This window comes from Peromyscus leucopus, chromosome 1 (genome assembly GCF_004664715.2).
Source record: "Peromyscus leucopus breed LL Stock chromosome 1, UCI_PerLeu_2.1, whole genome shotgun sequence".
Lineage (NCBI taxonomy): Eukaryota > Metazoa > Chordata > Mammalia > Rodentia > Cricetidae > Peromyscus > Peromyscus leucopus.
In genome coordinates this window covers 29,984,045-30,006,740 of record NC_051063.1, presented here as the reverse complement: position 1 = coordinate 30,006,740, position 22,696 = coordinate 29,984,045, and the positions used below count along the sequence as shown (strand labels likewise).

The following is a 22,696-nucleotide window of genomic DNA, read 5'->3' as shown; positions in this document are numbered from 1 at the left end:
GCCCAAGACCTGCTCAAAACAGAGCGAGCTGCCAAGCCCCCTCTCCTGCATCATCTCCATCAATAATTCAGATACTACATAAAATCTGCTGAGCATTCAGGACTGAGGTACTCTGAGGACTGAAGCATAATTAGTTAACGGACATCAAGTGTCTCAAATTACTCCCTGACAACATTCTCCATAGGCAAGGTTTTCAAGTAGTGAGAGTCAGGCTTGAGATGCCTTCAAGAAGAGAGAGAGCACGAGTGTGCCCAGGGCTCCCAGGCCCAGTGTTAGACGAGTGTCTCCATGGATCTCCTCCACAGAGTCAGAGCACCGAGACACGGCACGGGTCACATTTCGTCAGACCTGCTGCAGAGGAATGCGCTTCATACTCCAACCCCTTACCCTCTGCCATATATTTCTCTCATTTGCTAAAATTCCTCAGCCTGCTTCCGTTAGAACCTCCTGGAAATCCCCTGACCTGAAGAATGCAGCTGTTACCTCTTCCTGTGAGGCTTCCAGGAGCAGTGTGGCCAGGACACACGTCCACTCTATCTCCAGACGACAGCTCTGCTCAGTACTGACACAGCCTACCTCATCATAGGGCTGCTTCTAGACTGTCTGCATCTCCTGCCAGCTGCTAAGCAACTGTCCCCTCACCCCTTTCCTTTCCAGGGGCTCTACACACACTGGGCACTCAATAAGAAGAGTGACAATATCCCATCAGGGGCTACTGTCAAACGTGAACCCCAATACTTGGATCAAACTGTATGACCACAGATAAACATGTCGCCATAGTCGGCTGCTTTGGTAGGAGAGGAAGACACCCACATTCTACCCCACAGTGAGGCACAAACAGCTTCAAGCTCTTGGCCAGAGTTTGTCTAAGTGCCACTGATCTGGAAGGCACTGAGTGGCAGGCATATGCCCAGAGGCCCCCACCAGCTGTGGCCACAGGAAGCTGTCCCGGTAATCAGGAAACAGGCTGTCCTTGCCGGCAGGATAACTCACCGAGCATGGAAGCCGCAGCTCCAAGCATCAGCACTCTGAGCGTGGGCTAGCAGAGGTGCTGACCGTGAGCAGGTGCACTGCGCCTGCCTGCCTGCCCGCTTCCCCTCCTCCAGAGGTCTCCTGGAGGGAGAATGCAGAGGGAAGCATTTCCAACGGCCCGGCTGGAAGTATTTATAATTTATCTCTCTCAACACTGAAAAGCCCTGACTCATTCTGGCAGGCCTCAAGTTCTCTGCTGATTTCTCGGAAATGTCCAGTAGCCCAGGTAACCATGTCCCCTCTATGTTACAGCCAGGTGTCTTCTTTGCTGGTTTCTTCCCTGGAGACTATCCACCTTTAGATTGAAACTTTGAATTTGCAGAATTCCCTGCAGGTTATGGTCATAAAAATGTATAAAGTAAAATCATGTCTGGTACTTGAAACCTAGCAAACCACCAGGGCTAATGAGGTCACGGATTTAGGAGGAGAACCTGCAGTTGCCACTTTGCCAAGCCAGCATCATCTCTGGTTGCATCCTAACATTTATCCTTACACCCACAGACAAGCGTAGTTCTCACCCGTCATCAAGGAAACTTCTCTTGGCAATAGACAGAGACCATTACAGGAAACTACAACTGAGGTATTAACTTTATTCTGCAAATATGTACCGAGAGGCCAGGGACATGTCTCAGTGGGTAAAGTTCTTGCTTTGTGAATATGAATGGATGACATCCCCATCACTGATGTCAAATGTTTGGCATGATAACACACCAGTAACCCCAACGCTGGGCAGGTGGAGACAGCAGAATCCTAGAGTTCACTGTCCAGCCAGCCTAGAATAGTTGGTATAAACCTAGACCTCAGTGAGAGACCCTGTCTCAAAAAATAAGGTGGATGGTTCCTGAGGAATGACACCCAAGGGTGACTTCTGGTATCCACACACATGTGCATAAATGTGCACAAACCACCCCTTCTCACATGCACATTAATTAACATAAGAATACAAACATGTATTGAGTGCACAGATGTCGATGGGCCAGATGTTAGCAGCATTACTGATGAACCAGCCAGAAGCCCTCTCAGGCACGGGAATGCCTAAGTATAGAACAACCCAATAAACACAACCTCAACATGCAGGTGCAGTGTCCGTGGGGTGCAAGGCAGTGTGAGAACACGGCTTACGGTCCCTGTTAGTTTCTCATCTTCTTTATCTGTTTGGGCTTTGTTTTCATGTAGCTGGACTAGCCTTAAACCCACGATCCCCCTGCTTCTGCCTCCCAAGTGTGTCACCACACCCAATGGGTTAAAAAATATTTCTGAACACAGAAATGGCTTATGTGTCCCATTTACACGAACAGTTTCCCATATTTCTATTTCAGCCCCGACAATGACACACAGGCAAATGGACGGGGCACATCAAGTGAGTTCCATTGTGATGTGCCTGGATTTTATGGACGTGCCCGAGGAAAGCCTGAGTCAGCCTGACACTGCTGGGACTGTGGGGACCCTGGTGTCCCCACTGGTCTTTGAAGACAGATTTATTAAGAAACGAAAGGGGTTTGGGGAGGGCAGAGAAGAGTATTCCAAGTAGAAGGTTCTCCAGAAGGAAGCTCCGTTAGATCACAGGAAATGAAGGGAGGAAGAGACTGGGGCGAGTCCCAGTTGGAGACCATCCACCCACATGTGCACAGCCTCCCCTGGGGCACGATGCATGGCTCTGAAAAGTATGTCCACGGCCTTCTCTCCTGAGTGGACTAGAGTTCCCAGAGAGCTACTGGCACATGCCCACAAGCACGTTTTGCATGGACCCACTCTTCACAGACCTACTCAGCACTTGGTTTCGCCCTAGTGCTTTAAACCCACAAGTGTGTTAATCACAGCAGTGACTCTGTGAGATCAGAGACCCACATGCTCAACTGAAAAGCAGAGGCTCACCCCTGAGAATAGCGTTTCCCTCACAACTCCACCCCTACTCAGAATTCCCAGCTTGAAATAACCTGAACTCCCTAAGGCAACTCCAAGGCTTTAATATGAATAAAAGATGCCTTTGGCTATTTTGAAGTCCACAGCTGTAGATGGTTTTGGAACACACTGTTTTATATGTGGCTATAGATGGACAATGATTTTTCTAACAATAGAGAAGTTTCCGGAGTCTGGAGCTGATCGAATAGCCAGTCCGCTGCATCCTTTATCTGCTAGGGACAGTTTATTGGATAGAAAACTGGCAGTCTTTCATATGGAAATGCTCTAGGGCAGAATCACTGTGCAGGACTCTATTGTTTGTCAAAACAGAGTGTGCAATAGCTTCAGGATAATCTGTTACAGAGTGCAAGGGGATATGTCAGCACAGACATGTACCATGAACACGTATGCATGCTTTAGAGTGTATTTAATAGGAATATGGCATAAGAATATTTCTCAAGAAAGAACATACATTTATATGCTTTATTGTTTACTATGAGGAATGCTAAATTACATGTTTGGAGACCAAGAATTAATCTACCAAAATAAACCACACAGAAACTGACCATAACACCAATAGCCACAAGCAAGTACCAGCACTTTCTGAAACAGAAACAGCCCGTGATTGCCGCCATTCTCCTGTCACAACCTTGGCAGCCGAAGAGCTAGAGTTACAGGATGCTCACGGCCACGCCCAGTTCTGGGGATAGAAACTCAGGCCCTCCAGCACGCGCAGCCAGGACTTTTACCAACCTAGCCATCTCCTCGGCCCCAATTTCTTCACTTCCTGAGTCTTGGCTGCCTCATCTGTGAAGCGGGTAAAATGCCAGTATCTCTCCGTGTGTCAGTTAAAGCCCTCGATAGTTTCTGACGGACAGAAACACCCCATAAAGGTTAATTTAGACATGACAAAGAAAAATACCCAAAGGGGTGAGAATAGAAACTTAATTAGAAGCAGCAGATGGATCCAGAGATAATTGTGAGTGGTAAATAAGTATAAAGCAATTATATCCTCATTTTACAAAGGAAAGGGTCTGTGCAGTTTGAGGCGACTACTGCTATTTTACAATGGGATATTCATATTGTGATGTGAAGTCAGCTCCACCTTCCAGCATCAGTCCCAGTCCTGCCATGGTCGGAAAGCTTTCAGCCTGGGAAGAAAGGCGTAGTTATTCCCAACTGTGTGCCGTCAGCCCCCACAGGCCGAGCTTAAAACCAACAGTTGTGATTTATTTCATGTAGTGGGTGAAGGCAAGTATTTTAAGACCACAAATTTTAGGGCATAAGATTTTTTTTAGAAACTTTGGAAGGGTCCACATTAAAGATCCATATGTTCATTTCTAAAATCAGATTTCAATCTCTTGTGGATCATGTCCTATATTGCCAAGTGATTGAGTGTGTGAGTAGGAGCACTTTGGAAGCAAATTCTGCCACTTTCTCTAGTCACAAATACAAGAATATGTCTTCTTTCTCCACCATTTTGCATTCAGAGCTGTCCATATGCTTCCTTCTTTGACAGCTAGTGGAATACTATTATGCATCTTACTCCAAAATCATTTTTAGTATAAATTGATTTTGTTATTTTTCATGAACATACATTAAGTAAAACGCATAGATCTTAAATGCATGGCTCAATGAGCTGTAACATTCATTCACCATATAATGTCCATCTTCTGTCTAGGGACAGAACACTTCCTACTCCCAGAAAGCCCTGGTCCACATGTCAGAGATAATGGCTGTTACGATTTCTATCTCTTTTTGTATATTCCATAGATGCATCCGTATGTGCCCTTACATCTATAGCTTTTTCTACTCAGTATGATTTTGAAATCCATTCTTACTTCTCCACTAGGTTTATGCCAACATGTATCCCAGTGGAAACTCATAGCTTTTCTCTATCTTGCTATATATCATAATCAAGATATCTAGCCCACAACAAACACTCATTCCATGAACTTTTAGAAACACAAAAAGGACATATCAGTGACAGGAGCAAGTGACAATTTAGGGTGCTTCCTGGTGAATGGCATTGAGTGATGGGTGCATGTCCAGCTGTACAAGAAGGGACAGAGTGTGGGGTAGTCTCTGCAGATACTGAATCCAAAAGGGAACTGGAAATGGGGACTTGTCAGCTGTGGGAGGAGCATGCAGCATAAGCTGAGGTAGCAAGAGAAAAAGGCAGTTTGATGGCTGAGCACAGGAATGAGACAAGATTGTCCACAGAGAAATTGTAGGAAACAATCCCGACTGAACCATTCCCTTCTTGCATAGTCTCCTGTACTCAACCAGGAATGGGCAGTGTAGTTAGACGGTGACCCCAACACACAAAGGGACAGCATGAAATGTCACAGATACCACCTAAAGTGAAAATACATCTTCATGATAGTGACATTGAAAAGAACCCTGAAGGATTACTCACTGCCTGAGAGACCACCAAGAAGCAGAGTAAGAAAAAGAGAACAAGTTTTTTGGAAAGAGATGACAGACAGTGAGCTCATGTCCAATGGAACACTTGGTTCATGATGCCATCAGAATATCCACGGAGTGAGTGGAGTCCAGCAGACAGCAGAGACCACTGGCCTCAGGAGAGAGGTGGAAGATAGAGGCTACAGTAGCCTCCATCCACCCAGAGGTCAAGTCTGGGGCCACAAAGCCACGAAACAAATCACTGAACTGTGAGTCTGGAAGACACTGATGTGCTTGTCCTGGTTTTTAATCTTCTCCTGGGATGAAGAGAAAGCTTTACAAACATCTACTTCCTGTGGATTGCCTTGAAAAAAAGATTAAAACTGCATCTAAAGCTTCAAAGTTACTAGAAGTGCCCTTAAAATGGTCTTATAAAAAGTCCCAGAGCCAGATATTGAGGTCAATGCTGAAAGATCAGAGAGACAAAGGAACAAGCCACTGCCACGCCTTACCTCTACGACTCCTCAGCCTGAAAAGCCTCTAGTTCCTGTCTCTTCACACCTTATATACCTTTCTCCGCCCAGCCATATTACTTCCTAGTGCTAGGATTAAAGGTGTGTGCCACCACTGCCTGGCTTCTGTGTTTAACCTAGTGCTTGTTCTTCAGGCAAATTTTATTAGGGTACACAATATATCACTGCAGGTCCTACTTGGCGGTCTTCCCTGGCATTGGAGTTGAAGATGTGTAAATTTTATTGATTACAATTTCCAGTCATACTGTATAGCCCATTACTTACCCTGTCAAGAAAGGGAGAGGCTGTTTTTTAAAAAAAAGGAGAAAAAGAAAAGAAAAAGGAGGGGAGTAGGATTTCTGTTCATCCTCGGCTATCACTAAGAATATGAAGATTGACTAATTAAACTCAAGGTTTGCTGAGAACAGAATCAGAAATAATGGATTTCAAGATTTTTTTTTTTTTTCGTGACAGGGTTTCCCTGTATAGCTTTGCACCTTTCCTGGAACTCACTTGGTAGCCCAGGCCGGCCTCGAACTCACAGAGATCCGCCTGCCTCTGCCTCCCGAGTGCTGGGATTAAAGGCATGCGCCGCTGCTGCTGCTGCTGCTGCTGCTGCTGCTGCCACCACCACCTGGCGGATTTCAAGATTTTTACTCCTTTACTTCACAATTATAAATGTGCATCCATCAGTAAAAAAAAAAAAAAGTATCAGAAAAAGCCAAGGAGCGTAGAAAGGCAAGCCAGTCAGTGCCCGTTGAGCATGTTTGCAGCGGACAATTTCTTTGGGCCAACCAGCCTCTAAATAAAGACACGGAGACTTATTATCAATTGTGAATGTTTGGCCTTAGCTTAGGCTTGTCCCACTAGCTCTTTTAACTTAATTTAACCTCTTTTTATTCATCTACATTTTGCCTTTGGGCTTTTTACTTTCATTCTGTATGTCCTACTTTCCAGTTTACTCCATGTCTGGCTGGACCCTGTTGTCTCCCTTTTTCTTTCTTCCCCAACTCTAAATTCCTCCTTACTCTCCCTGCCTAAAAGTCCCGCCTATCCTTACCTCCTCCCTTGTATTGGTCATTCAGCGTTTTATTAGACCAATTAGGTGCCTTAGGCAGGCAAGGTAAAACTGCAACACATCTTTACCTAGTTAAACAAATGCAACACATCTTTTCACAGTTAAACAAATACTTTGCAACACACATTGTTGTCTGAGGCCCTGTAACAGTCCTTTAACTAAACAAAGTATCTTGCTTTTTATTTCCTATGCAAACTATTCCCTTAAAGGCTCCCAACACAAGAGTTCTTCAGGCCAAGCAAACAAAAGCAGCCTAGGTCAGGATGAAGTTGGTGGTGGGTCTCCTCAAGAGCACAAATGGACTCCCTGCCCCATAGTATGTTGAGGTTCCTTTTTCTTTTATCCATCTTTTTTGGGAGGAGGGAATAGCTTGGCACAGCTGATCTTTAATTTCTCATTGGCATACAGAGCAACAGGAGAGAAGCCCCAACCTCAAAATGGAAAATGAAGCAGATGGTAATGCCTAGAAATAGAAGGGCTAGAAAAAAAAGCTTGTAAAAATGCAAATGGAGCATGTGTTTGTGCACACGCCTTTAATCCCAACACTCAGGAGGCAGAGGCAGGCAGATCTCTGGGTTTGAGGTGAGCCTGGTCTACAGAGTAAGTTCCAGGACAGCCAGGGCTACACAGAGAATCCCTGTCTCAAAAAACAAAAAGACAAACAAAAACAACTCAAATGGAAGCACAGATGTTAGCACACACCTTTAGTTCCAGGACTTGGGAGACAGAGGTAGTGTATCTCTGTGAGTTCAAGGCCAGCCTGATCTACATAGTTCCAGCTACACAGTCATCTCAGCAACAAAGAGTAAAAGTTGTCACTGGCATAGGAGATCGTCGTGGTAGGGTTGCAGAAGTCAACATACTCAAAGGACTGCAGGATAAGGGGAATAGAAAAGAGAGTCTGCATAACATTGGTTGAGGCCCACAGGTCCAAGGAAACATCATCTAAGGTTCATGAGTCATTTCTGATGCCTGTGTTCATCCACACCCTTCCCTTGATGACAACCCAGTCCCTCCCATAGTTTATTCCTCTGGGAAGTCCTCTCCTACTCCACAACCTGATTCTGAATTGCTACTTCATCCCTAAAAGTCAAAAACCTCATTTACAAGCTGTCAAACTTTGTCAGGTAACACCACAATTACCATTTCTCCCATTAAAAAGTTTCTGGGCCGGGCGGTGGTGGCGCACGCCTTTAATCCCAGCACTTGGGAGGCAGAGGCAGGTGGATCTCTGTGAGTTCGAGGCCAGCCTGGGCTACCAAGTGAGTTCCAGGAAAGACGCAAAGCTACACAAGAGAAACCCTGTCTCAAAAAAAAAAAAAAAAAGTTTCTGGTATAGAAGTAATATACATTTGTTCACAGAAAATTCAAAAGCACCAAAATTTTTGAGAAATAAACACGATTATCAGATCCAGAAGCCACTGTCTACCCTTTTGTGGGTTTTCTGTATTTTCTGGATTTTTGATGGAGTTCAGATTGCACACATAACCTTTAACTTGGACTTTCAAGCATTCTTCAGTAGTGCTTGGATCTCCCTCACTTACGATGCTAAGATTTTACTGAAATCTATTTTATCTACTGTGAAGACCACAACTTCAAGCAGACACTTAGGTAAATCTTCACAACCCAGTGACCACCATCAGGGCCGAGATCTAAAACATGTCTAACATCCCCCAAGGAACCCTTGGTGCCCCCACCACACTGCAGTCCATTAAGGCTGAAGAGTGCTGTTGGAGTTTCAACTTTAAAGAGGATCCACGTGGCATGTACTCTCTGTTTGGCTCCTTTTGTTCAACATAATACCTGTGTGAAGCTTCCATATTGTATATAAAACATTGTATATTTTTATTTTGAATTGATAGTCCATTGAAACAATGTACCATATCAATGTGGCCATCTTCTAGTTTGGGGACATTTGGGATTTTTTTTTATAGTTTGGTACTACTATGAATAAATATGCTATGAATATTATCGCACATTTTGTTAGTGGACATTCATGCTATGGATTATACACACATTTGTGTGTATATACATTCTTTTGATGGTTTTGCCAAATACTGCTCTAAGTAATTAGTGTGGTGTCTGTGCCTGCTAGCCATGTAAAGCCACAGCTGCTCCGTATAGTTTCTGGCACCCAGCACCAGTGGTCTGTCTCACCGTAGCCATTGAGACAGACATACAACAGCAGTTCACTGGGACCTGGTGTGTATCTCATTGAGGGTTAACGACAGACTTCTCATGAGCTTCTTGGCTGTCTGATGCTGGCTGGTGAAGTGCGTGCCTTGGTTACGGATGCCCACGTGGATGAAAGAATCACGGCTTTCACTGCTGCGGCCCCAGCTCCTCACGTGGTGAGTGTACAGACCAGGAAACAATAGTGAAGTAAATGCAGCAAAACAGTTTAGACCTTTAAACCTTTTTCCCCATGTGCACTTTGACATGGCCGCCAGGAAGAGACAGGAAGCAATGGGGGGAAGGGGTGTGGAGGAAGAAGGAGAGAGATGGGGAAGAGAGAAGCTCCCTAGATAGGTGGATGGATGGGTCAGGGCGCGTACAGACCCAAGAAGAACTGGGAAATATTAAGCTTTGGTAAAGCTTTAATAGAACTGGGATTCATCACAGCACTACTCCTTCTTAACTTCCCCAAAGTATGCTCTGGACGCTTCTCTATCTGGATTTACTCAGTAGAACCCCACGAAGGTTAGCCTACTAGGTCCAAACAGAATGCAACAGAGTAAAGAAGTATCAGATTTTTAGCCAAAACCAAAACAACCTCCCTTTCATTCCCTAGCGTTATTTCCATGTTTCAGTGTCTCTTCAAATATGGACAAGAAACCTGTGATGCCCATAATTTAAAATCTATATGAAGGGCAAATGAGGCAGAAAAAAACCCACTTGAATTCTGCACATTGCTTCCTAATTATTAGAGAAAACATCCCTGGTCGTCCATTTAGTTCAGATAAAAACTTAAGAGTGGCACAAAATCAAATCACATTAATTAGGTGTTTTTCATTTCTCCTAATTCTTCTCTCTCATTCTGAAGCTAAGCAAAAACATTAGCATTCACGGTAAACGTGTTTTCAAACAGCCTTTCAGAGTAGATGTCCTGTGTAACAAGACACATTTCTGGAGATTACTTCTCATATTGGCGAAAGTGCACTAACATGATGGAAAATTTATCTAATGAATGACCAACATGCTTTTTTTCTGCTTTCATTTCTAAAACATGTCTTGTTAAACAAAACAAATCTCCATTGTGTCAAACCATAATTTCTATTTCAAAATGTTTCCCACGGCTTGCTTGTTTTTATTTCTTTCAATAGCCTAGACCACTGGTCTGTAAAGAAATGCTTGCTGCTGTACACACAATTTTATTGCAATGCACCTCTGCCCATTCATTTGTGTGCTACCTGTGGCTGGCTTTTTGCTGGACTCCCAGTTACATAGTTGTGCCAGCAACCTTTTACACCACAAAGGCCAAAATATTTACCATTGAATCGAATCCTTTACAAAGTTCACTCTAGACTGTGAACGCAAGTGTTCAGATCTTGTGTTTCTCAGAATTTGATCCTTATAAACCTATCTATTGTTCCCTCCTGGGCAGCATTTCTTTAAGTTTGGTGGGAAGGATCTCCGTCCACCCCTCCCTCTTTGAATCAAAAATTGAAGTCTTTCAGATTAAGTAGGATTAAGATTTACTTCATAGTCTCAATGAACCCCTGAGTTCCACCCATAAACCAGGTCTGGTCGGGCACGCTTGCAATCCCAGGGCTCCCGTGGGGTCGGGTGCAGGGGATAAGCAGTTCAAGGTCATGCTGACTGCACAGCAAGTTTGAAGAGCAGCCTGGGCTACATGAAAGCCTGTCTCATATAAACAAGATGTACACGTGACCATGTCTTCATTTTATCTTCTCACCACAGACGTTAGATACTGATGAGCCATGAGGAGTGTTAGGATCTCAATTTTATATTCAACAACTGATAATGAAATGCAAAATCCAGAAACTGCCCTCTAAGTTTTTTTTAAAATCACATTTCACCAAAAGAGACCACTGTGATAATGAGAGGAGAGATGAGCTTAGAAACTGCCAATCTTGAAAATTAGCGTTCCAATCCGATATGAAGTTTTCCTCATTCTGTAACGTTTTCTTTTGTGCTGTGGGATATATGAGCAGACGCTGGCAGCCAGGGAAGTCACTGGACACAGATTCTCCTTCCTGGAGTAACCTGGGTCATCTCAAGCTACTGAATTGTTTTTATGTAGCTGCTCACTCCACACCCACTGAGCCTCTAATATCCTAGGTCAGCAACAGTCCTCAGGCCTACTTCATGTGGATCCCCAAGTGAACAGTGTTCGGTTTTTGTTTTTTTCACTATTTTTTTTTAAATTCTCTCTCTCCCTCCCTCTCTTTCTCTTCTCTTCTCTTCTCTTCTCTTCTCTTCTCTTCTCTTCTCTTCTCTTCTCTCTCTCTCTCTCTCTCTCTCTCTCTCTCTCTTCTCTCTGTGTGTGTGTGTGTGTGTTGCCACAGCACATGTGTGGCAGTCAAAGGACAACTTGCAGAAGTTGGTTCTCTCCTGCTCCATGTGGGTTTGGTAGTTAAGTGCCTTTCTTTCCCATGGAGCCATCTTGCTGGCCACATTTAAAAAAATTCTTTTATATTTATTTTTTATTTTAGTATTTTGTTTTCTTTTGAAGACAGGGTTTCTCCTTTTAGCCCTGGCTGTCCTGGAACTCACTCTGTAGACCAGGCTGGCCTCAAACTCACAAGAGATCCACCTGCCTCTGCCTCCTGAGTGCTGGGATTAAAGGTGTGCACTAACACCACACTCTTCTTTTTCATTGTTAAAGGGTCATTTAATAAATCAGAAGGGAAAAGCCATTGTAGAAGTAGCAGCAGTAACAGCAACTCAGATCCAGGGAGACGTGAGATCTTAGAATCGGGTCCTTTACAGGGAAACTGTGCATGCTCCTTTACACGGGTCAGATGAGGAACAGTTAGGCACTTAGTAGATTACCAATTCATTCAGCTATGAAGAGTAAGGACAAAGCAGAAAGTCTCATCAAGAAACATTGTATCCTGTAACAGCAACGCCCAGTTAGGAAGCCAGACCAGGAAATGTCCACATTCTCTGGCTTCCCCATCATGGGCGAAGCTGCTATGTGTATATAAATGTAGGAACATGCATTACTGTGATGACGTAGAAGGTAAATAAATCTGAGGGCGGGGTTACCCCTTGGCTTTGGATGTCAGTCAAGGGCAGTCTTGGTCTCTCACACATTATAAGGTTTATTCTTATAGGATTCACATAAAATGAATAATACATAAAAGCAGAAATAACCAAACTAGAATCTGTTAAAAACAATAACAACAACAACAAAACAAACAAACAGAAAACCTAAAAGCAAAAACAATCCAAACTAGACCTAGGATTCCAAAGATTCCAAAGGATTGGCCAACAATCTAATTAATTGAAAGGACTTGGATGCTTGGCTGGAACTGTTCATTCTTCCGGGTGGGGCGTGTGTTTTATAGCTGTTCCCATCTAATCTCCATGCTCTTATGAGGCGGGGAGCTGTACTACCTCTACTTTTGCAGATGTAGAAATCTAGGATTAAGAAATTAAGAACTCAGCGGGCAGTGGTGGCACACGCCTTTAGTCCAGCACTCGGGAGGCAGAGCCAGGCGGATCTCTGTGAGTTCGAGGCCAGCCTAGTCTCCAAAGCGAGTTCCTGGAAAGGCGCAAATCTGCACAGAGAAACCCTGTCTCGAAAAACCAAAAAAAAAAAAAAAAAAAAAAAAAAAAAAAAAAAAAGAAATTAAGAACTAAAGCTGGGTGTGGTGTCATATGACTTGGGAAGTGGAGGAAGAGAACGTGGAGTCCAAGGTCATCGTCAGTGCACAGCAGGTTCAAGGCTAATCTGGGCGACAGCCTTAACCCCTGAGAAGAGGTAACCTCAGCTGAGAAAATGCCCCCACAGACTAGCCGTGGTGATGTTCTTGACTGATGATTGATCAGGTGACCGCCCTGGGCAGGTGGTCCAGAATGGTATAAGAAGGCTGAGCAAGCATGGAGAGCCAGCCAGTAAGCGGTTTCCCCCCATGGCTTCTACTTTAACTCCTGCCCTGACTTCCCTGGATGATGACATCTGCAAGCTGAGATAAAGCCTTTCCTCCCATGCTGATTTTGATCATGATATTTTACCACAGCAACAGAAACGCTAACTAAGGCAACACCCATTCCCCAGAAAAAAAAAAAAATTAAGAAACTTGAGGCCAGGAAGACGGCTCTGTTAGTACAGTGCTTGCTATATAAACCTGAAGATCTGAGTTCTATTCCCCAGCATCCACATTTAAAAAACAAACAAAACCCTGGCTACTGAGGTAGGCCTCAGTAATCCCAGCTCTGGGCTGGGCAGAGACGGGGGATACCTGGAGCTCACTGGCCAGCCAGCCTAGCCAATCCGTGAGTTCTAGGTTCAGTGAGAGCATCTGTTCCGAAAATGTAAGGTAAAAAGCAATGGAGGAAAACAGCCAGTGTTGACCTCTGACCTCCACACACATGTGCACAGACATGTCCATATCTATGTGAATTTATACATGCAATACACACACACCACCAAAAAAACAAAAACATTTTAAATTAAGAAGCTTATCCAAGGTTACGTGGCAAAAGCTGAGATTTGACCCATGTCTTTTTCTCTAGACAGCAAGTACTTAATCAGTACCCTGCGCCCAACAGATCCGTTCTCTCCTTCTTTAACTCCATATAGTACACTTATATCAGAAAAAAAATGACTTCGAAGTCCACCAAAGAATAGTCATATCGACAAGGGGAAAGTGAGCCTTCAATCGCTGTGGTTCCAGGAGTGAGAAGAGGCGGTGGTCGCGCCTGGGGTCAAGAGGCACCGAGATTGAAGTCAGGGTGAGAAGTGGCCCACAGTCGGACCTGCCCCTGGAAACCAACAGGGTCACCAGAATACCAAGACGCCCTCCAGCTCCTCTAGTGACCAACCTACCCATCGTGGATGACAACAGGCTCTCACAGCTTCTGTCTCAATACTCATGTCCTTTCCCCAACCCAGTCTCCTGTTGGATGGCCGCCAAACACATCTTTGGCCCGTAAGTGCTAGTGGGTCTTCTGAGGTCATAAATGACAGATTAGTCTGAACAACACCTGCCACCTGTGGAGAGGCGCTTGGTGAATTAGCTGCATGAACGGAATGCCAAGTCGAGGGAGGATGACACATGGGAGAAACTCTGTCGATGTCACCAATTAGAGACTATCACAGTGAGAGTATCTTGAAAGTTAAAGACAACAAAGTCGTGGGTGCCGCCAAGAGCCTTGAAAGGGAAAGAGCGGAGTGAAGTAATGCAGTGTCACGTGGTCACCGTCCTCTTTATATGGAAGCCACTTTGAAATAATCAGTGGAGAGGCATTCGCCGCTCTGCTACCGTTCTAACTAACCAAGACCGAAACAGTGTGTCCCACGACTCCCGGAAGACTACTTCAGTTCACACATCAGCATGCGGCGTGGGTCCCCTGAACAGCAGCATGGAGAAAGGAAATGCAGGGTTCATAGTGTCCCCATCAAATTAAGGTCTTCAAGGCAGCGTGGCGTAATCACACACCTGGGGAAAGAGTGGCCGGCATGGTGGGGTAGGGGAAACTCAGCAGAAGCTCTCAGAGCCCTGGCTGTTGCTGTTTTCTGAGGCCTGGGTGCTCTACGCTCCTGGAGCATGTTCTCACTCCTCCAGCAGGTTCCTGGCAATGTCGTGCTCTGATTGACCCACCTTCCTGGACACAGGCAGAGCTCATTTGCAGAAGGAGCTACGAGTGCCTCTTAAAGCAGGAAAACTCGCCCACTATCTTCTTCCTCTCCCAGAAAACCCAAGAGGCATCCAGATGTCTTCTCCCCTCTTTGGAAATGAGTGACACAGCACGAAGTCATGTTAAACACCCATCTTCTGCTGATTATCCTGGCTCTCATGGCAGCCTGTAAAGTGTGTATGTAATGATGGAGACCTACGTGTCAGCAGCCACATTTAAATATAAAATAGAGGGCTGGATATCTCAGATGCCTAAATTACTATTAATCATATGCAAATACTAGCTCATGCATTTCTTTTATATCTGAAGGGAACGAATGAATACATCAAAAGCTTCAGCAACCATTTAACCAGCTAATGCTTTCGAGGTATTCTAGGAGAGGAAACAGGGTGATCTACCCTAGTAGTGAAGGGGTAGGATTTGTTTGAAAACAAACAATAATGAGAATAGAGATGATGTCTAATCAAGGTCAGACTCATGTTCATTCAAAGTATCCCTTCATAAAAAAGGAAAGTCCATCCAAACTATATTGCTATAGCCAAGCATGGCATCCCGTGCTATAATCCCAGTACTGCATCCCAGCAGGATGACGCAGGATACCAGCCAAGAGGTCAAGGCCAACCTGGGCTACACAGTGAATTAGGGCAAGCCTAGACAGGTCAGAAACACTCAAAACAACAACAAATACATTGCCAATGTTCCCTATATCAAGCACTGTTTTTTTAAATACAGAACAACGAAACCCTTTTTTGTTCCAAACATAAAGCATGCCTGATTTTAAGTCTTGAAATAATTTGCCAAATTCCAATCTAATTATGACTGAGATTCAAGTCAACTACTGAGTTCTAGAGATACTTTCTTCGGATTCCAGCTGGCAGCAAGTGGAGACTCCAGATACCTTCAAAATATGCCATGGAGTAGAAAGGGAGTCAATTAAAATAAAGAAAAATAAAAGCTATTTTCTCTCTGGGTTTAGCCTCTAAAAATTGCATCCATTTACAGCTTATTCTATTTGCCTAGAACCTCCTCTGCCATGTAAGATTTTACTGGAATTTACCCTAACTTTCCTGAAAACCAAAATGAAAATTCCTTCCTTGTGCAGCGCAAATAGCAGCAGAAGTCCCTGAATTTATTAAAAATAACACATGTAGATATACGTGGAGACCCTGAGCTACTGTAACTTGATTACCATGGCCTCTTTCACTTGGAAAAACAATCCAATTATAGTTTTTGACCAGAAAACATGTTACTACACCTTAATGACAATGCATAGTGTTTTTATTGAAATTTAGATTCTACCCTGGAGGAGGGCCTGGAGGATGTCCAAGAATCTTTGGTAAACGCCAGGCGATCTTGATCTTATCCTTCAGTGGGGCTGGGGGGAGGGGAGGGAGAAGGTGAGACAGATTCTGGTGTAGTGCCCACACAGGGCAACCGTCAAATTTAAAACTTACTCTGCTAATGTTTGTCAACTTTTATCTTCCAGTTAGTGTCTAAGGCAGGTCGATAATCAATACAGAATCATATTACCGGATTGTTAAACCAGCCTGGGCTTTGAGAATGCCTTTACTGGAAACAGTAGCAAGCACCAGAGGCCGCATGAATTATTCATCATCTACAGTATGCCAGCCCTGAATGCCGTCATGCCTCCTGACAAGTGTGCGCATGTGAAGCGGACCCAGGCTCCCGAGTCCTCCAAGTGCTGGGGAGGACGGCAAAGCTGAGCAGAGCTGAGCTGACCGGAGGTGCCGCCACTCAGACAGAGCTGTCGGAAGCGAAGGAGGGAGCACAAAGCCCATCTGCCTCTGTGGCATCACCCACTCTCTGCTCTCCAGAAACCAAAATAAGCCCCATCCTCTTGTCCTACCGAGTCCACATGAAGAGAGTCAGCAGTGACGGCCACAGCCTGTGGGTGTCAATGACCACGCCAGGCTGCCTTTGAGGAGGTCTGCTAGATGGGGTATTGGCTGTCAGCTGTGGGGGATGAGGTTTCTCCCAAAGCCAGCCTCACCAGGAAAGGACGGTTCTCCCAAAACATGACTGCAGAGAAAATACCCCGGGGGCAGCATCCGATCTCAAACAAAAGTCTCAGAAACACAGTCACAAGTGTGTGGCCACTGGCACCGAGGACGCCTTTAAAGTGCCCAACAGACCGGCCTGCCCAGCTGCTCCTGGACCCACCAGTCCTGTCCCGTCTAACATCCGTGTTTATTAACATCCACAGATATGCTGACATGTGAGACAGGCATTTTACATAAATACGTATCTTTGGAATACGTAGATTACCACGCTCACATGTTAAAATAAGCATGCAACGGCTTTACCCAATGGAAAGAGCCCTGCATTGTTCCTTCTCACTAAAGAGACAGCCTCCCTCTAGACAAGTTTACGAAAGGACGCTCAAACCTTTGCAGTCTTCAGAGAGGTGGCGAGGGTCCACTACTGCAGTCATTTCCGGGGTATTAACCTGTACCAGGCTCTGGGGTTCGGCTTTACTTCACCTGGCTCTGGCACACAGAAGGACTGAGTCCACTCTTCAGAAGCTAGGCTGGGCCTGGCTCTCTTCCCAGGAGCATCTGTGGGCTGAGTTAACTCAGGGAGGGGTGTGGAAGTGGGTGTGCTGCTGGCCCCAGAAGAACAGGGAGTTTCCTGTGTGATTCTCACACCTTCCTCACCTACAGCACTGTCCCCCAGCCTCCCCAGAGTCCACAGGACCCCCTGTCAGAGCCTCTCAGACCACCAACACAGCTTCAGAAGAGGGCTGGCTGTTCCCAAGAAACTCCCGAGAAAGCACGCCAAGAACGTTCCAAGGGTTTTGCCCTCCTTTGCACAATCCAGAATCCAGATTTTCATCACCATCATTTCACAATAGCTCAGAGGAGATACCGAGAGAAAAGAATGATCCTCCTTCCCACTCCACCAAGACTTCTGTTTCCATCTTTCCCTAAGTGAATCACCATCTTAACCAGATGGGCTTTTATTACTATTTTTTTTAATACTAGGATTTAAAAAATACTACAACTATACAGACTTTTTTTCTCCCAGCTGCTCATCTTGACTCTGGAAACTGTTCCCTGATAAAGCACAGGCATGGGACTGGCTTTGAACCATATTCTGTCAGGTGTATGTTGGCTGAAGACAACAGTCTTAGGTGGAAAGGAATCCCCCCTTAGTCAGGAATACCTGAGCCTGGCTTGGGTTACCCAGTTTCTTCTGAACACCTCGGATTTTTGAATAGTAGGAAAGTTATGGAGACACAGCTTCCATGGGGAAGGACACGGAAGACAAACGCCCTCACATCACCATGTGGATGGCCGAGGAGCAAGGAGGAGATTGACACACTTGGTGTGAGTGGGGGGGAGAACACTGACTTCCTTCAACAGGGAATTAGCCACTGGCACCCATTCTGAGAGGTAATTTAATGTACAGCCCAGCTTCACTCACTGGGGGAAAAGCCTAATTGAAACACATTAGTCAAGCACAAGGTTGACTAATTCAGGACTCTAGGCGCCCCTCACCTTCCCTATTCACCTGTTCCGCAGTGGCTCTGGGGCTAGCCACACTCGTGGGTCCCCATTCTCCCTCCCCTAGTGCAGGGCCACTGCCTGGGACTCAGGACCTCTGATAATATCCTTCCGGTGAAGTACCAGGCGCCAGACATGGGGTCATAACTGAATCACTCACTGATAAAATGTTTGACATCTGAAGAGCCGTCATGTGTCAACTGATTCCAAAAGGTCAGCTGCATTGATGGAAATCTGATTTTCCAGACCTGCTGCCCGGCATTCTTATGACAGCGATTCCATATTTCAGTCCTGATGTTCAATTTTGTTATTGTCAGCGTCTCGGGCTTTCCACCACCCGACCACCACAGAAGTCTATCGAAGCTGCCTCCTAACTCTTGATGGCCTTCCTTTAAAACATAGAAGAAGCCAGTCTCCTAAATCTCAAATTACAGTTCCTAGATAATTTCAAGTGGAAAGGCAAGAGAGGGTGTGGCCGGGAGAGAGCTCAGTCAGTAAAGCGCTTGGCTCACACGCATGAGCACTGGAGTTCCACCCTCAGACCCGGGTAAGGAGCTGGGTGTAGTGGTGTGCTTGTAACTCCAGTGACAGGGAGATGGGAGGTGGAGGATCCCTGGCACTCCGCACCCAGCCAGCCTAGCCAAGGTGGTGAGGTTTCAGGTCAGTGAAAGACTGACTCAGAACAGAAGAAGGTGCCTAAGGAACGAAACATGAGGTCATCCTGACCTCCACCTGCACGTACACACACACACATACACACATATTCACACACATACACACTCACATACACACATACACACACAGAGAGAATGTGGAAGAGAGAGAAATGAAGTCGTGTATGCCTCATCTACTTTCTGGGGCTAAAACAGTTCTTGATAAAAGTGTGGCTTTCTGCCCTTCATAACAGGGGAACTGAGAACAGAGACCATTCAGTATTGAGATATTTCCAGGAAAAAAATTTCTCCCTGATTCTCCTCCTCCACATGAACCAGACATGATTTGCTTTGCAATTTATTAGAATAAAACAGACTGTTACAGCACACACGACCATTTTGTAGTTAAATGGCTCTGGTATATGACAAGCTCTGAGACGCTGCTGGGTGTCCCTGACCTGACGGAGCCAGGTCACCTCTGAAGACAGGACAAAGTGCTTTCCTAAACCCTGCTCCTGTACTGTCCCCGAGGACATGATTGTCACATGGTAAACACATCAGAGAGTTTCCAGTGGCATACCCACCCATCTGTGAGAAATGCTTGATTAAACATTGTTAAACAGGCTTCTTGGCAGGTTTGATAGTAATATACCCATGTGACATGTAACCAAGAGATGAAAAAGATAAGTGGCATTCCATAAATTTATTTGACCAGAGTTGCTCTGAGCCTTGGGTAACTATTAACCACAATTTGGAGGGTACTGTGCTAAAAAACACCAGAAGGGATTTATTGGGAAAAAATTGCTAGCAATCCACGGAGCCTGCTTAATGAGCAAAGGAATTTATTTGGGGGTTAACTCACAAGGCAGAATAAAGGAATTTGTCACAAGATCCTGGAAGGGTGAGGCACGGTCCAACCCATTTCTCTGGAGAGCTCTGCCCTGGTCCATCCCAGCATCCAAAACCACAAGGTAGTAAAGAGAGAGAGTGCGTACACTAATCCCAGGTCTTAAGGGTCCCCAGCGGCCACATCAGGGGGCGTGTACCTCAAAGTCACAGGCATGTGAAACAGCCACCTGCTCACTAGGGGCGGTGCTTCAGGGCATGGCTCAGAGAGCCACCCACTACAGGGATTTAAGAGAAACTTTACACTATAGTTTGAAAGATGAGAAGTCTTTAAAGGCCAAAGAATTTAGAGGCTTGCCCAAGGTGGCACAGAAAATTTGAAGACGATTTCTCTGCAGGTGGTGCTGGATTTTGCCATTTGAAGGGCAGTGATGGCCTGTGTGGCTCCACCTGCAGGTAAGGTGTGGCCTGTGGTGACACTCTCAACCCTGGGAATCACACTAGAAATAGCAAACGCGACAAAAGATGGCATTAAAGGCTGAGACTGGCTTTGCAATTACAGACTAGAAGATGAGGCCAACCAGAATGCAATTTATGATGAGCTGTGAATGAAATATAGCAGATCTCAGTAATGAGGCGGCCGCAGGGTCCCTCGCCTCATCCTTTAAACTAAGCCGAAGAGACAGAAGCCGAGACAAATTGAATTTCCTAAGACAAAAAAAGACTCCGCTATGTAAGACAAAAACTAAATTTATTAAAAGGTCATACTTAATAAGGAAGAAGAACCTTCTAGACCTTTCAAGAAAGACAGAAGGGAAAAAAGCCCTGGAGTGTCATTTCCTTTGAACGTGTGTTCAATGACGTCCTGTCCTCAGCCCTGGCGACTGCCTCGGCTGGAGCTCGCTCTGAGGATTGAAGATGTGGGTTTCAAGAGCTGAAGGGACCATGCGGCTCACCCCACACCTCAACAGGGAGCTAAAACCAAGAAGAGTCTCTGTGGTCACAACTCTCTCTTGGTCACTAGACCCGGGGTCCACTCTTCATTTCTGAGCAGAGACCCTGGGGTCAGTTCTGAGACTGGAATGTATGTACATTTATGAACTTCACTAATGCCAGCGCCTACTGTATACATCTCTCTGAATCCCAGCTTCCTAAACTGCAAATTCAACTGTCTCAGTTTTATTCTGAGATTACATTCGTTGAGGGCTTGTATAAAGATCTTCTCCTTCCCCTCCCCGCCTTTCTCTCTTCCTCCCCATCTCCTTTTTCCCTTCCCTCCTCCCTCCCCCCTCCCTGTGCTGGGGATAGAACCCAGAGCCCTGTTCACGCTCTCCACTCTCTCTGGACCTGGCACTCCAGCCCACACGGTTTCTTCAGGACACTTTAAGCAGGAACCATCATCATTCCCACTGTGAAACTGAGGCAGCTGGGAGAGAGAAGTTCAAGAATTGCTCAAGGTCACCCCAAACAAGTGTTTAAACACAAGCAGTAAGACTCTGACAGTTTGCCTTATGAGGTAAAGCCATTATTAATGTCCTTTCTTGTTTTTTGTTTTTGTTTTTCAAGACAGAGTTTCTTTGTGAAACAGTCCTGGCTGACCTGGAACCTGTAGACCACATTGGCTTTGAACTCAGAGATGGGCCTGCCTCTGCCTCCCATGCGCTGGGATTAAAGGCGTGTGCCACACCCAGCTCATTATTAATGTCCATTTAACAGAGGAAGAAAGCAAACCTAGAGAAAAAGTTAACATCTCTGAGGTCACTGCTTTGAGACAGAAGAGTAGGGACTTGAACTCGGGTCTGTGGGGCTTGATCAGTGCTGTAGTGAGATGTGATGGCCAGCGTCAGTGCTGGTGTAAGGACTGCAAGGACTTGCATACAGAGCCAGCCCGCAGAACCCACTTGGTCCTATGAAGTGCTCGCCACCTCTCCTGGGAGGCTGGGCAGGCTCCGGCTCTGGGTTCTCTACATCCCTCTCCACCCTTGCGGCAATTTCGTCCGGCCCCGGCTTTTAGATCCCACCGTTGGAGACAAATAAAAACATTCTGTGTTTCCTGCCAAAACCAACACCTGGCACTTCTCTTCAGTGTTGTCACACATGAGATGTAGGAGTGCTCCAATCCTTCAGTGCCTGGGGAGGTCCCAGGAAATAATATATCACAAACGAGGAGATTCCACTGTTGTTCACGCAAGATGGGCAAATATTCAGTAAATCAGCATGACTTGTGCATGAGTTACATTTTCATTTGCCTCGTGAGTGACACGTGCCGAGGGCAACAGCAAAAGACTCCCATGGACGCTCCTCCCTGAGCACGCAGCCATGCTGGCGGCACTGCGCAGAGGGCTGCACCTTACGCCGAGTTTCTTCGCTGCTCACGGGTGGGGAGCAGAATAAAAACACCCGAAGATTCATACCTGCCGTGGAAATACTACCTCTGCACCCCATCTCTCCACATCTTCACCTCAGCATCGGTCACGACGTTTCCACACCTTCTCTTTGAAAGTTGTGTTCAGAGTTAATAAGAAAAGAAAATGTTCTGTGTTGTAATAAAATAAAAATGTTTCCCCTGAGCCAAGAACTCTAGTTCAACACTCCAGGGTACGCCGGAGGACTTCCCGTTTAATATGCTGCATTTCCCTGTCTGTTTAACAGCTCACTGGCAGTAAAAGCCTTCAAATCCAGTCTCTAATGAGAGAACCGTTTTATTTATGGTCTCAAGCACACTAATTACCCTGAAGACTTTTCTATTGACTTTGGAAGCTCATGATGTCTTATCTCTGTTTGCGTTCAGATTTTGTCTTTTCCAAGAACATTGTTACCTCACTCCATCAAAGGGAGACTGCTAGTCACAGCTTCACAGAATGAGTCAAAACCCAGAAAGTTACACCAAATAATCTTTCTACTCTGCTCCCT

At 45.5% G+C, this 22,696-nt stretch overlaps 1 protein-coding gene across 15 annotated transcripts in view; it reads right to left on the bottom strand.

Moving 5' to 3' along the window:
* Nucleotides 1-22,696, bottom strand: part of Ablim1 (actin binding LIM protein 1) — a 294,059-nt gene that overhangs the window by 188,568 nt on the left and 82,795 nt on the right. For 3 of the 15 annotated variants that reach the window (XM_037205826.1, XM_037205831.1, XM_037205852.1), the window contains exon 1: nucleotides 17,167-17,708. The exons of 2 other annotated variants lie outside the window; for them this stretch is intronic. In XM_037205826.1, coding sequence (XP_037061721.1) covers nucleotides 17,167-17,212 — 46 coding nt within the window. In that variant the 5' untranslated portion in view covers nucleotides 17,213-17,708. Of the gene's footprint in view, nucleotides 1-17,166; nucleotides 17,718-22,696 lie in introns of those variants that run through there. 10 more of the 15 variants (XM_037205833.1, XM_028880960.2, XM_037205853.1 and 7 more) reach the window with 5 other exon arrangements.